Raw genomic sequence first — 13370 nt, forward strand, 5'->3', positions numbered from 1 at the left:
TAGTGGGCAATGGGGTCCCTGTGCACTTGACTTTGTCAAAGAATCATCATTTTGGTGTTTTCCTGTAAAATGAAAATATTTACACTGTTTGGCAACACTGCACAAACAATTTTATCCATGATTTTACAAATCTTATCGACATCAAAGAACCTAACAAGTATCACTACAATTCTTGAGGAACCTAACAAGTTACTAACATAGCCAATAATTATTTTCTTTCGTGACAAAGGATCGATGGATGAAGAACATTCCTTCCCTGCAGCCATCTCTTCATACACAATGTGACAAAGGAACACAGTGTGTATCTCACCTGCCATTACCTGATCCATAGTAACCATTAAAGAAGCTGGTGAAAACAGAGGATAAAAACTGACAGTTTCAGTAAAACAAAACAGAGGAGCTAGTGAAACAATGGGAAAACTGCAGCATAGATTGATAACACAAAGACAGAAAATAGACCAGATCGTAGCGTATGAATCAAGAGAGGGAAGAAAAGGCTCTCTCTGCTACTTCTTGTGAAAAGAGAAAGAAAAAAAAACATCAACCCACCTGAAAACCTATATGGATAATAATAATGCTAATGGTTTCTTGTAATTTTCTCCTCTAACTCCAATATTTTTTTTAATAAAAAAGAGAAAACTTCAAACCAGAAATTTTATTTTTTGATCAATTCAACCTGCAAGTTGATACCGTACAACATTATCCACAAGATTATATTTGGAAACCAAGGCCCTAGCTAGTCCCTCTCAATGTCGTTGGTCCACCATAACGGATTAATTTTCTTGTGGCCATGGAAGATTAATTAATATGTGGTCAAATCTTGTGGTTTCTCGGAATTCATTGTTAAAGCCATTCAAACACTAAGAAATGTGTCAATTCAAAGGTCATAATAGGATGACTATTGTAAAGAGAGAACACGGCTGAATGAGGTTAGCTTCATACGCTGTCTTGATTATATATAGGGTTCTGGAATTCTCAAGCACAAAGGAGAAAAATAAATTCTCAAGATTTCACTATATAATTTGTAAGCTTTTTCCTTTTTTGTCGTGTGTAAAAGGCAAAGATGAAGTTCAATAAAGAGACCAAGATGCTTGCCATTGTGACAATCATTGCGCTACTGATAACATCAGCATCAGCTAAAAGGGGCGGAGGTGGTAGCATTGGTGGTGGAAGTAGAGGTGGCAGCTCAGCAGGAGGTGGCACCCGAGCAAGAGGAGGTAGCCCTGGATTACAAAGCGGAGGGGTCCTCTCTGGAGGGAGGGGTACAACTATCCCTGTTGGAGCTGGTGGTGTTGTGCCAATAGTAAGGGGTGGTACCCATGCCGGAGGACGTTCTGGTTCTGCCTCTCTTGCAAGGGATGCTGCCCCCATGTTTTTGAATGCTCTTGTAACTCTTTGGATCTTCTTCTGATTTCTTAGTTGGATATATATACAAGTCTTAAAATAGGTATCTGTTTCTCAAAAGTTTGTGTTTTGTAAATACATCCCTTCTTCATTCATTGTTGATGCTGCCTCCATGGTTTTTCTCTAAAACTTTGAATTGATAAAGGGAAAAATCGGAACTTAAGAAAGAAACAGAGAATAATGTTGTAATAAAATAAATCCAAGCCCTCAAGAATCAAGGAACTAAATTATAAGTTATCAAACACAAACGATGGAGTTATAATGAAGAGTTCAAGACTCAAGGATGAAAGGATACTCTACTCATTTCTTGTCTTCTCATGATGAAAAACACAAGTATATCGCAGTTGAGGAATTATTAATGGCAGAGAGTATGCAAGAAGACCCACAGCTGGTCCCTTCAGCAAGTCCCGAATCTCCTTCAGAAGAATACAAGCATATGTTAGGTGGACAAGGAGCTAGAGACAGATGAATCACCAAGCCTTCGAGTCTCCAAATCTTCCCTTGTAACAGATGAAAGATGGGCTTCATTTCCAGTAGTGATTAAAAATAAATAAATAAATATAGAAGATCTCGATAATTTGTCATGACGCAGTCACGCAGCAGTAGACGTCTAATTGGACTAAGGTCAGAAGAAATTGTCGTCCTAGCTAGCTCCAATCTTTTAGAAAAATAATAATAATAATAAAGAATTTCCTACAAAAAATTTGCCATTCCCTTCCTCAACCATGTCCAAGAAACATCCAAGACGAGTGTCATCCAAAAGTAGCAAATATGTTATCAACACGGTCTCTACTTTCCTGGAAGTAACATCATCACATCACGCGTCTCCTTAATCAATAAATCCCTCCTCTGTCTCCCTTTTCTTACACTCGTCCCTGGAAGAGTTTATAGGCAGTTCAAGAAAAGAAAAGGAAAATATTTTAATCAAGTTCTTGTGTTAGTACCATTAAACAAGAAATCGAGGGGGGTGATTGTTGTTGTAGAAAAGATATTAAGATATGTATATGAAGGTGGTTTCAGCAAGCAAAGGGAGCAAGATACTTCTTCTTCTAGTGGTGATCATTGGTTTGATGGTAACATCAGCTGTTGCCAAAGGCGGTAGAGGTTTTGGAGGCGGTGGTACCTTGGGAGGCAGCAGAGCTGCTGGTACCGGTGGAGTTATTGGTGGGGCTAGAGCCACTACTGGTGGCAAAACCTCAGCTTCTGTGACATGGGGTCCCACTTCCACTTTTTGGCTACTTCTCATGAATTTCATATTCTTAATGGTTTAATTCAATCTGTGAAACACACCTCTCTCTAGTCTCAATTCTCACATGGTCTGGCAAAAGGCCTCTCTTTAGTTTATTCTTTATTTCTTTGTCGCAGAGCATTAATTTATTATTAACAAAAACTCAAAGAGAATAAATTGTTAGAGCCGTTTATTAATGGGTTTATTAATAGGTAGTTGTTATTTTGTTTAAGTATTTTTTATTTATAAATGTACTGAAATAATTTTTTTATTTTTTAAATTTTATTTTTAGATATTAGCATAATAAAATAATATGAAAATAAAAAAAATTAATTTTTTCGTCTCAACATAAGAAATCTTGGATCAAGAAATACATAATTAAGAAATAAATTGATTCCAAAACACATAACAACAACAAGTGTAATTAATATATATGTGCTCGACGTCGTCAAACCCTAATTAATCTTGTCGTCTCAACATCAAAACGCATGCATGATTAAATCATTAGATCTCTAGTAAAAATAAAAAACAACAACAATCGATCAAGATCGCTTGCGAGTGATCCATTCTCGCATGCACGGAGAAACTGCAAGCCAACCCTTCTACTTCAGGCCGGCGGCAGGCCTCCAAAGGATAATCTCACCCTCAACCTCGTCAACTCCATCATCATGGTGGACAACAGCAGCACCATCATCCTTCATTAGAGGTTTCTCCAGTATTGTTAACTCAAGCTCCTCACATAATTCAGCCACCAACTCATCGAAATAACTCCAATCTATCTCGAATGGTTCGTAGACATCATAAAAATAATCATGGTAATTGAACACATTAGTATTGTTCACTACTGTCTCGCATGCTTCTTCATTGCCATGATCAGTGCTGTAGACATCGTAAAAATCATCATAGTTGAACACATGAAAGAGAGTAATAGATGGTATGATTTGTTTCCCTTGCAATATTCTATCAGCATATTCTTGGATCGTACGAGAAATAGCTAAACCCCATGGCTAAGATCGATTACAAGGAAAACCTACGCACCTCTCGGTAGAATAACGAAGAAAGTAAAGAGAAAACCTGCTTGTCAACAATAAGGATATGATAAATTCTTATGTAGACAATCCATGTGTGGCCAATCACATATATATATATATATATATATATATATATATTGGCTAAAGATTGAATCAGTATCGTATTAGGATTCGTCTCCTTAACCACCTTCTGGTTTTTTTACCCGGTCTTATATCAGTCCCCTAACTATATACTAATTCTCAATTGGATCCCCTAAAACCACCAAGTTTTTCAATTGGGTCTCAAGATCGTAAGGCATTCCTCCCATGAGTGTCGTTGTCTAGGATTGTTAATGTTTCTCTTCTCAACTCCTTATATCATGTAATAAAACGGTGCCTTTTTGTGTGAAATGAGAAGAGTTTAAGCAGAACAAATTGAAAAGAATAGTTGGAAACATAATTTATGGTTTCCCTTGTCAATTTATTAAATTCATATGACATATATTCATAATTTTAGATTTCTTCAATCAAATCCCTAATTAGCCATATATAACATCATCTCCTGGACATTAATCTGAGCTGAAACTGATGTTACAGGGAGTCTATTTTGACTGTAAGCGAAGAACTGACTTGCAAATGCCAGAAGAGCGCAACTTGTGATCCCCAAAACCCATGTTCTGAACGTCAAGCATGATAATGTTGGCTCGTCTGTAATCGGAACTGTGAGCCTGACTTGCTCGAATATTGGCGAATCATTTGCCTCTTCTGCAGAAAATTTTATTTTAATAAACAGAAAAGGAGGCAGCAATCCTTCATCAGAGACTGCCATTATTAGAAAATCATGCATTAGACTGTTCAGTACTTTACTTTGCATTCCTTAGCAAGTGCGACTCAATTGGAGATGCATTGGATTGCTACAATATTTAAGACTTGTTAGAGATATATAGTTCTGATTGTCAAAAAGTTTTACTAACTCCATTACTTGGTTTTTTAAATTTAAATTAAATATTTTTATGAGTTTATATTAAAAAATTGACATTTAAAAGAATTTATACTCTTAAATGTATCTGAGCTCGTGAACATTGTAGGAGATATATGGGCTCTATTATTTCTAGTCGTAATTATGAATCACCAAAAACCTTCAATTCTCCAAATTTTCCTTTACAATAGACCAAGGATCATGGGCCTTATTCCCAGTAGTAGTTAATTAATAATTAATTAAGAATTATATATATATATATATATATATATATATTTCTTTTTAGTTTTGATCAAAAGCTTTATTTATTTTTTATTTTCCAATTCTTAAGTTTCAAAAAAGAAAAGAGAAAGTTGTTTGAAAATAACAAAAATAAAAAATTATTTATTAATCACGTCTCAGCTACAAAAAAAATATTGTTTTTAGTATGAATATTTTTAATTAAACATTCAGTTCTTAATTAAAAATACAACCAATTAAATCAAAAATTTTATTTTTCTAAGATTTAGAATCGGACTAAACCTTACCTGAAACGGGTTCAAACCAATTGTTTTTCAGTTAAGTATCAGGAAGAGCCGAAAGGGTTAGGTGACTTAATTTCTCCATCGTTGTACAAAAAAACTTCATGGTAAATTAATATTGCTTTTGTATAATCAATTCAATAGGGTCTCCCTGTAGATCAAGCATTATACACCCCTTAATTTTATCTTCATGTCCACACCTTTCCAACAAACCATGCCCTAAAAAAAGAAGTTGCTGAATGCAAAAGATCATAACACATCACAGCCAAAAAGCCTCCAATGCACTCATAACCATTGTAATATTGGATTTTTGGTTTTGGGTACGCAGAGCCTGGAAGTTCAACTACCGAGTGTTGTAGTGGGCAAAGAGCTGAGAATAAAGAGAATTCATGCATGAAGCCCTGTATATAAAATTGACCACACCATTTTAATTTAGCCCCGGCAAACTCAATTATCTGCCTCTAAGTTAATTAGGTGTCTTTTTCATTTTGATTTTTGGTTCTGAATTTTTGCATTTTAACTCTCAATTGACCAACAAACTTTTAATTTCTTTAATTTGGCCACTGATTTGGTCAATTTCAACCCCTATATTCATGCGTATTTTCCATTTTGATATTTAATTTTAGATTTCTTCAATTAAGTCCCTAATTGTCCATCAAACTTTCATATTTATGCAATTAAGCCCTTGATTTGACCAAATTAACTCCTAAAAATATTCAACCCCCGAACTTCAATTCTTCCAATTAAAGCTTAAATTGACTTTAAAAATGAGAATCTCATATCAACCTCTGGTGAATTGGCGAGAGGCTCCTAGGGAGATCATGTTAATCCCTTCCTTCGAAAGTATCTGAAAACCCTCTCTAGAGATCTGTAAATAGAAAATGTATGTCAGAGATACATTATTTTTATTTTAAAAATAAACTTATATTTCTATTGAGGATTATACATCCTAAGGTGATTTGTGTGATATGTATAGGGGAGATCCTTAGGAGTAACATGTCTTGGAGGTAGCGCCAAGATATTTGCTTTGACTGCCCTAATAACTTCAAATGAGTGATCATTAAGATACACCAAATGACCATGGCTCGATCCCTCGTGGTTCTTCCTCGAGCTATCATTTCTACTAGGAGAATGATTTTACTTGAAAGGTTCTTGGTTGTCGATGTAATAAGAAGGGGGCCCACGTCGTAGCAAATCAGCCTCTTCCACCTGTATGTGATTTTTCATGACTTGTTTCACCTTGAGTAAACTTTTGTCTAGTAAAGCATAAAGTTTTCTCCAAATGACATGTTCTCTTACCCTTTTTATCAAGGTCTCTAAAGCTACTAGCTCAAGTAATTCTTCCACATTGAGCATCTCCTCATTGAACCTCTTCAAATATGTATGTGTAGACTTACCCTCTTGTTGGGTAAGACATTCCTCCAACGAGTCTAGTTGTCTAGGATTTTTAATGTTTCCTTTCTAAATTTCATATATCATGAAATAAAATTATGTCTTTTTGGGTGAAATTTGACTAAATGAGAAGGGTTTGAGTAGAACTTCTAAATTAAGAGATGGATGACACAATATGGATCAAATTGAAAAAAACAGTGGTTTGGATACTACATTGAGAGTTAAGTCATAGTTGGAGAAGCAATTTAAGGTTTCCTTATCAATTTATTAAATTCATACTGGGAAAGGGATGCATTGTTAAGGTTATTCAAAAAGAAGATTTGGTTATAAGCAAGGCAAAGATTTTGAATCACTCATGTAATTATGAATTACCGAACCTTGAAGCCTCCATATTTTCCTTTGAAAGATGGGCTTCATTTCCAGTACGTAGTAATTAAGAAAAAACTAGAAGATCTCTATACTTTGCCATGATGCAGCATTAGGAGTCTAATTGGATCAGAAGAGGCAGCGTGTTTAGACAATTGGAAGATATTTAGTTAATTTGTAATAAAATCGACCACCAAGAAATTGTCCTTCTAGCTACCTCCAATCTTTTTGCAAGTCCCTATATATTATTTGTAATAAAGAACGAAGAAATTTCCTATAAAAAAAATTGCAAGTCCCTTCCTCAACCATCCATCCATGTCCAAGAAACATCCAACACAAATGTCATAAAAAATAGCAAAGCAAATATATTATATTATCAACACGGTCTCTTCTTTCCTCGAAGTAATCCCATCACATCACACGTCTCCTTAATCTGTAAATCCTTCCCATGTCTCAATTCTCTTACACGCAGCCCTGAAAAAATTTATAGATAGTTCAAGAAAAGAAAAGGAAAATATTGTAATGATCAAGTGTTTGTGTCATTACCATAAACAAGAAATCGAAGGGGGGACGTGGTTGTTGTTGCGCTTGTATAAAACAGCTGAGATATATACTTCTTCTAGTGGTAATCATTGGTTTGATGGTAACATCAGCTGTTGCTAAAGCCAGTGGAGGTTTACGGGGCGGTGGTTTCTTGGGAGGCCGCAGAGCTGCTGGTACCGGTGGGATTTATTGGAGGGGCCGGCTAGTATTACCACTGGTGGTAAAACCTCAGCTTCTGTGGCATGGGGTGCTCCTACGTACTTCCACCTTTTGGCTACTTTTTACGAGTTTCATTTTCTTGATTGTTTAATTCTGACACCTCTCTCTAGTCTAAATTCTCACATGGTTTGGCACTCGGCCTGGCCTCTCTTCAGTTTATTATTCTTTGTTTACGTGTTGCTTATAACAGCATTTATTATTCTGAATATTCAGTCTTTGATATAAATATTAGATTAGATCTCGAGTTTGATCACATCAACTCTTTCTTGATTTAATTGAATCAAGCTTGATCGAGTTTTGTAACTATTGTGGGGAATACAATGTTAAAGAAAAATTTAATTAGGGCATTAATTGGTGAACTAATTAATTAATTGTTTTTCTTACAATTTAATCTAAGAAAATCACGATAACTCTAAATCGGAAACGCAAGATCTATAAGAAATAAATAGATCCCAAAACACACAAAAACAAGTTCCATTACGCGCGCACAAAAAAAAAAAATCATAGGCAATTAAGAATTAGAACAAGTCCAGTCCATTATTTTCTCTCAATTGTCATGTACTAATATTTATCATCAAATAATATATAGGTTACTCAAACCACCACTGAAACCCTAATCTTGTCTCAATATCAAAACACAACAATTAAAAATGTACTAGAGAAAATTAATACTTTTGATCGAACACGTGATTAAATCCTTCTCTCTAACAAAAATTAAAAAAAAAATGAAGATCGCCTAAAAAAGTTCTTATGAGAGATCCCTTTAGACTTGCGAGAGATCCATGCACATGTACCAACCCTTCTACTTCAGGCCAGCGGCAGGCCTCCAAAGAATAATCTCACCCTCAACCTCGTCAACTCCATCATCATGGTGGACAACAGCAGCACCATCATCCTTCATTAGAGGTTTCTCCAGTATTGTTAACTCAAGCTCCTCACATAATTCAGCCACTAACTCATCGAAATAACTCCAATCTATCTCGAATGGTTCGTAGACATCATAAAAATAATCATGGTAATTGAACACATTAGTATTGTTCACTACTGTCTCGCATGCTTCTTCATTGCCATGATCAGTGCTGTAGACATCGTAAAAATCATCATAGTTGAACACATGAAAGAGAGTAATAGATGGTATGATTTGTTTCCCTTGCAATATTCTATCAGCATATTCTTGGTCGTACGAGAAATAGCTAAACCCCATGGCTAAGATCGATTACAAGGAAAACCTACGCACCTCTCGGTAGAATAACGAAGAAAGTAAAGAGAAAACCTGCTTGTCAACAATAAGGATATGATAAATTCTTATGTAGACAATCCATGTGTGGCCAATCACATATATATATATATATATATATATATATATATATATATATATATATATATATATATATATTGGCTAAAGATTGAATCAGTATCGTATTAGGATTCGTCTCCTTAACCACCTTCTGGTTTTTTTACCCGGTCTTATATCAGTCCCCTAACTATATACTAATTCTCAATTGGATCCCCTAAAACCACCAAGTTTTTCAATTGGGTCTCAAGATCGTAAGGCATTCCTCCCATGAGTGTCGTTGTCTAGGATTGTTAATGTTTCTCTTCTCAACTCCTTATATCATGTAATAAAACGGTGCCTTTTTGTGTGAAATGAGAAGAGTTTAAGCAGAACGTGGATGCATGACACAATATGGATCGAATTGAAAAAAATAGTTGGAAACATAATTTATGGTTTCCCTTGTCAATAAATTAAATTCATATAGGGATGCGTCTGAATATCGCTTGAAAAGAGAAGCAAACTAATCCGAGAACACTCATTAACATCAGAAAAGACTAGTGGTGAGATTCAATTGCATTTTTTATACTCACAGTTCTCAATACACATGCTATATATATATCTATTTGACTGCCATCTTCATTCTGAGCAAATATTCTTATTTCCTTTAGAGTTTTGGAGAAGTGGAAATATCTTGACATCAATGGAATCACTTTGGTTCTCACAGAAATGGAATTAAGTTACAACTTCGCGTGTCAAAGGACATATTGTTCCTTAACCCAGGTAGAAATTCTGATGAAAGCAGCTGTTAGTGGAAAACAGGGCATCCCTCAACCTGAAAGCCAGGGGCAGTAGGACAAGTTGCCAGAGGACAATGATCACTCAGCTCCAAGCCCCACCAGGTTGGTCCATTAATGTCCTTGATTTGTAGTGTAAAATAGAGTAAAATGGCTAGGAAAGCAACTCCAGCATCTAACCCTGCTGATAGGATGTAGTTGTGCCTAACCCACCATCCTCTATATCTCTTGTAGACAACAAAATTGAAGAAAATGCCTACAGCAAACCAGCACATATAGTTCACAGCCCTGGCTGATGGCATGCCTCCTGTGCCTCCTATGATAATAGGCACATTAATGAGTTTGATCCATTTCTTCTCAGGGAACATGCGAGAGAGTATCCACACTGGCACCGGCGCGAGAAGGCCAATGAGGAAGAAATAGTTCATCTTCGAGTACAAACCAAGACGTCCGAACATTCGCAGTGGTCCAACCACGCCCCAAATGATGGAGGCATTGTAGAAAACATCGTCTCCTGGACATGTCCATGGACTTCCTTCTGGCAATCTTGATGGATTGCAGATGTTTTCCACCGAGGTAAGGAGCCACCAGGCCGTGCCGAAGTAAACTGAAGATGCAATTACAGTCCCTACTAACTATTATAGACATAAACTAGCATTAGTTGTAGCTCTAATGTGGGCTTAAAGGAAAATCTAAAAGGCTATCATGAGACAATGATTGTCTGATCAGTTTTAAATTTATATTTACCTGGACAACAAACATGGACTTTGGGGGAATTTTCATGTAATGTCCCAGCTTGAAGTCTGAGAGGAACATGATTGCTTGAGACATGCTAATGTAGCCATAGGTCTTGAAAGTAATATTTGCAAGAGGTCTCCCCGGATACATGTAACCGATTATTAGCTCAGTGATAACGTTGAGTCCCGGTTGCTGCAAAACGATTCCAACATCTATTGAGCACAAAAAACAGTAACAGGTTGGGAATTTCCTCTGCCGAGATCATGCGTACCTGGTTCGTAGTTGCTGTAATAACACCAATGGGAAGAGTGAAAATGAAAGCCAAGCCAATCGCTAGCAGGACACCCCAGTAAGGAAGTTGTAACTGTCTACCAAAGCCTTCACAAGTAAGCAGGGCTAGTCCAGTTACTACAATCAAGATTATATGAAACCACCATTGAGGAACAGCCTCATAATTTCTCTTCATTATCCTAGTGTGGACATCAGCATACTTGTCTTTCAATGTTTCTTTTGTTTGATACCAAATCTCCCTGCAAACACAAGGACAAGGTAAGCAGACAAATAATGATCTGTTAATGAGATGCAGAAGATCAATTAGCATCATATTGAAAAAAAAAATCAAATCTGTTGGCAGATACCTTCCGTGGAAAAGTGCTACATGAGTTAATGTAGCAGCCAATATGGCAAAGCTTAGACCATAAGTGTAAACAAAGAAGATACTTAGGTTGACTTTGCTGTAGCCATCATACCCTGCTCTATTGAATTCAAAGGTTGTCTCATTTAGAACTGTTGAAACATCGTAGGGTTTTCCATTAGCATCGAAAACATGTGAAGAGAAAATGGGAAAACGTTTGGCATTGTATGAGTTTGTCCAGTAAGATATGGGGATTATGATGTAGAGAATTATGATGTAACCAAATAATATGTTGATAATAGCAAATCCCGGAGTGGCCAATGGAGATCCCAAAAAACCAGCTACAGTTGACCAATCAAAGGCGAACGAGCCAACACCAAGGCCATGAAGACCAGAACCAATTTGCTGGGCAGTGACTGAATCTTTCCATATCCAACAAACAAAGGAAAGAGCAGTTATAGATTGGAAGAGATAGCCGGGAACTATATAGTACGCGAAGCTTGATATAAGGACCACGAGGAAGAACTGCAGCCTTGTCAGGCCTCCCTTACGCCTGATCTCAACTTCATGCAATGCCCTGGAGGGTTCGGAAACAAAATGAATTAGGAAGAGATTCTAATCATAGAATTATAGAAAATCAGGTAGTAGCAGAGCAGGAGACACCTAAAGAGGGAAACTTGAACCAGATTGGAAGGCCACCACATATAAGGGGAATCAACAAGGAACTTCCTGAAGATTCCAGCCCATCCATATCCTAACAGCTGAAGGTTTCAACAATTGTTTTATCAAGCATATCGAGGCATTAATCAATAATCTTTAAGCAGTCACCGGGAAATATTTCGGCACTTTATTTTCATCACATGCTATCAAGTTTGGAAAGACTCACCTGCGTCGTCTGCGACAATAACATAGCCGGTACTGCGTCTATGTTACCATGATAAAATGCCTTGACAATGGTGATAATACCCACTGCATACACAGGATTTGATCCAGAATTTGCAAATATTGTGATCAGGACATGTTCTTTTAAGTTGAAAGGCCCTGGATTCAAAGAAAATGACCATTTCGTTCTTGGAAAACGGATAACTTTGTTTGGTAAAATTGCTGCCATGAGCCTCCCTACTGGCAGCACTACAATCTGGGCTGAAACTGATGTTACAGAGAGTATATTTTGACGGTAACCGAAGAACTGATTGGCAAATGCCAGAAGAGCACAACTTGTGATCCCCAAGACCCATGTTCGAAAAGTCAAGCATGGTAATGTTGGATCGTCTGTAATCGGAACTGTGAGCCTAACTTGCTCGATTGGCGAATCGTTTGCCTCTTCTGCAGAAAATTTTGTTTTAATAAACAGAGAAGGAGTCATCAATCCCTCATCAGAGACTGCCATTATTAGAAAATCATGCATTAGACTGTTCAGAACTAAGAGTTGTCATTCAGGCAGTGATTTTGTGTCAGCTCTACTCTGCAATCCTTAGCAAGTGCAACTTAAATTGATGAATTAGATTGTTATAATTAACTTGCATTAGCAGTGAAAAGTGAGTGAGTAGACTGAATTACCTTTCTCATCAAGCACCTCGACCTTGTTTGAAAGAGGAATCCCTTTACCATTAGTCTCTGCGTGCTCCATTCTTCTATGCCTGAACTACCTAAACTGGATCTGCGGATTCTTCCAAGTTCAACAACACAAGTTTTCAGTATATATGGTTCTTTAGCCTCAAGTTTGGAGTCATTTTTTGGCTTCATGTTATCTCTTTGTTTCCATCATGAGACACAAAGAAAATCCAAACAGAGAAAGTTAAATTTGATTCTTGGAACCTCATATATATAGTTGGCGGCAAGAATCATTCAACATTCCATTTCCCATTTAACAAGGCATGGACAATTATTGTCGAAGGGCATAAGCAGAGAAATGATGAGCTATTTTCGATGGTGAAACATAAGAAAAGAAGATGCCGCGTCAATGTTTCATTTCCAGCTTTAGATTTATTCATAATAATTTGTTTTCTTTCTTTGAGTTTAGCAAGTTGCTGTCAACCATAACGTCAAACAACATTCTGCTCCGAACCAGCTTTACATCCCCACAAACCCACTAGTAAGTACCAAGTGGTTGCTACTTCTTATCTTATCCTACCCTATCCCGAATTCCCGATCTCCTCAAGTAGTTTAACTCATGTGTAGGCTGTAACGCCGCAGTGAAAATTAAGGCCCCGTGTAAGAGCAGTGCTACTTCTTGCTCATAATGCAATCAATCTGCTCAGGTCAT

At 36.8% G+C, this 13370-nt stretch overlaps 2 protein-coding genes across 3 annotated transcripts; one reads left to right on the forward strand and one right to left on the reverse strand.

Moving 5' to 3' along the window:
* The first annotated feature begins 1063 nt into the window (after positions 1-1063).
* LOC18106017 (glycine-rich cell wall structural protein) lies at positions 1064-2675 on the forward strand. Its single transcript, XM_052448124.1, has 2 exons — positions 1064-1387; positions 2415-2675. Exons 1-2 carry the CDS (start codon positions 1064-1066, stop codon positions 2673-2675), a joined length of 585 nt encoding a protein of 194 aa, XP_052304084.1.
* A 6824-nt stretch (positions 2676-9499) lies between these two features.
* Positions 9500-13150, reverse strand: LOC7472512 (oligopeptide transporter 1). 2 transcript variants are annotated; one of them, XM_024587230.2, is made up of 7 exons: positions 12665-13150; positions 11991-12487; positions 11768-11865; positions 11109-11681; positions 10742-11000; positions 10480-10662; positions 9500-10367 (listed from the first exon to the last, which is right to left on the reverse strand). In XM_024587230.2, exons 1-7 carry the CDS (start codon positions 12732-12734, stop codon positions 9744-9746), a joined length of 2304 nt encoding a protein of 767 aa, XP_024442998.1. In that variant the 5' UTR covers positions 12735-13150; the 3' UTR covers positions 9500-9743. The 2 variants fall into 2 exon arrangements, with proteins under 2 accessions (XP_024442998.1, XP_002323113.3); XM_002323077.4 differs by having other exon boundaries at positions 11991-12430; positions 12665-13142.
* Positions 13151-13370: the final 220 nt, after the last annotated feature.

This window comes from Populus trichocarpa, chromosome 16 (assembly GCF_000002775.5).
Source record: "Populus trichocarpa isolate Nisqually-1 chromosome 16, P.trichocarpa_v4.1, whole genome shotgun sequence".
In the NCBI taxonomy this organism is placed as follows: domain Eukaryota; kingdom Viridiplantae; phylum Streptophyta; class Magnoliopsida; order Malpighiales; family Salicaceae; genus Populus; species Populus trichocarpa.

Excerpts from the sequence above, each read along its gene's own strand:
- LOC7472512 (XM_024587230.2), bottom strand. The coding sequence starts at position 12,734 with ATGGAGCACGCAGAGACTAATGGTAAAGGGATTCCTCTTTCAAACAAG. Across the intron at positions 10,663-10,741 it reads TTACAGCAACTACGAACCAG|CAACCGGGACTCAACGTTAT; the intron begins GTACGCATGATC and ends ATCGTTTTGCAG. Across the intron at positions 10,368-10,479 it reads AGTCCATGTTTGTTGTCCAG|TTAGTAGGGACTGTAATTGC; the intron begins GTAAATATAAAT and ends TGTCTATAATAG.
- LOC18106017 (XM_052448124.1), top strand. The coding sequence starts at position 1,064 with ATGAAGTTCAATAAAGAGACCAAGATGCTTGCCATTGTGACAATCATT. Across the intron at positions 1,388-2,414 it reads CCATGTTTTTGAATGCTCTT|GTGGTTTCAGCAAGCAAAGG; the intron begins GTAACTCTTTGG and ends ATGTATATGAAG.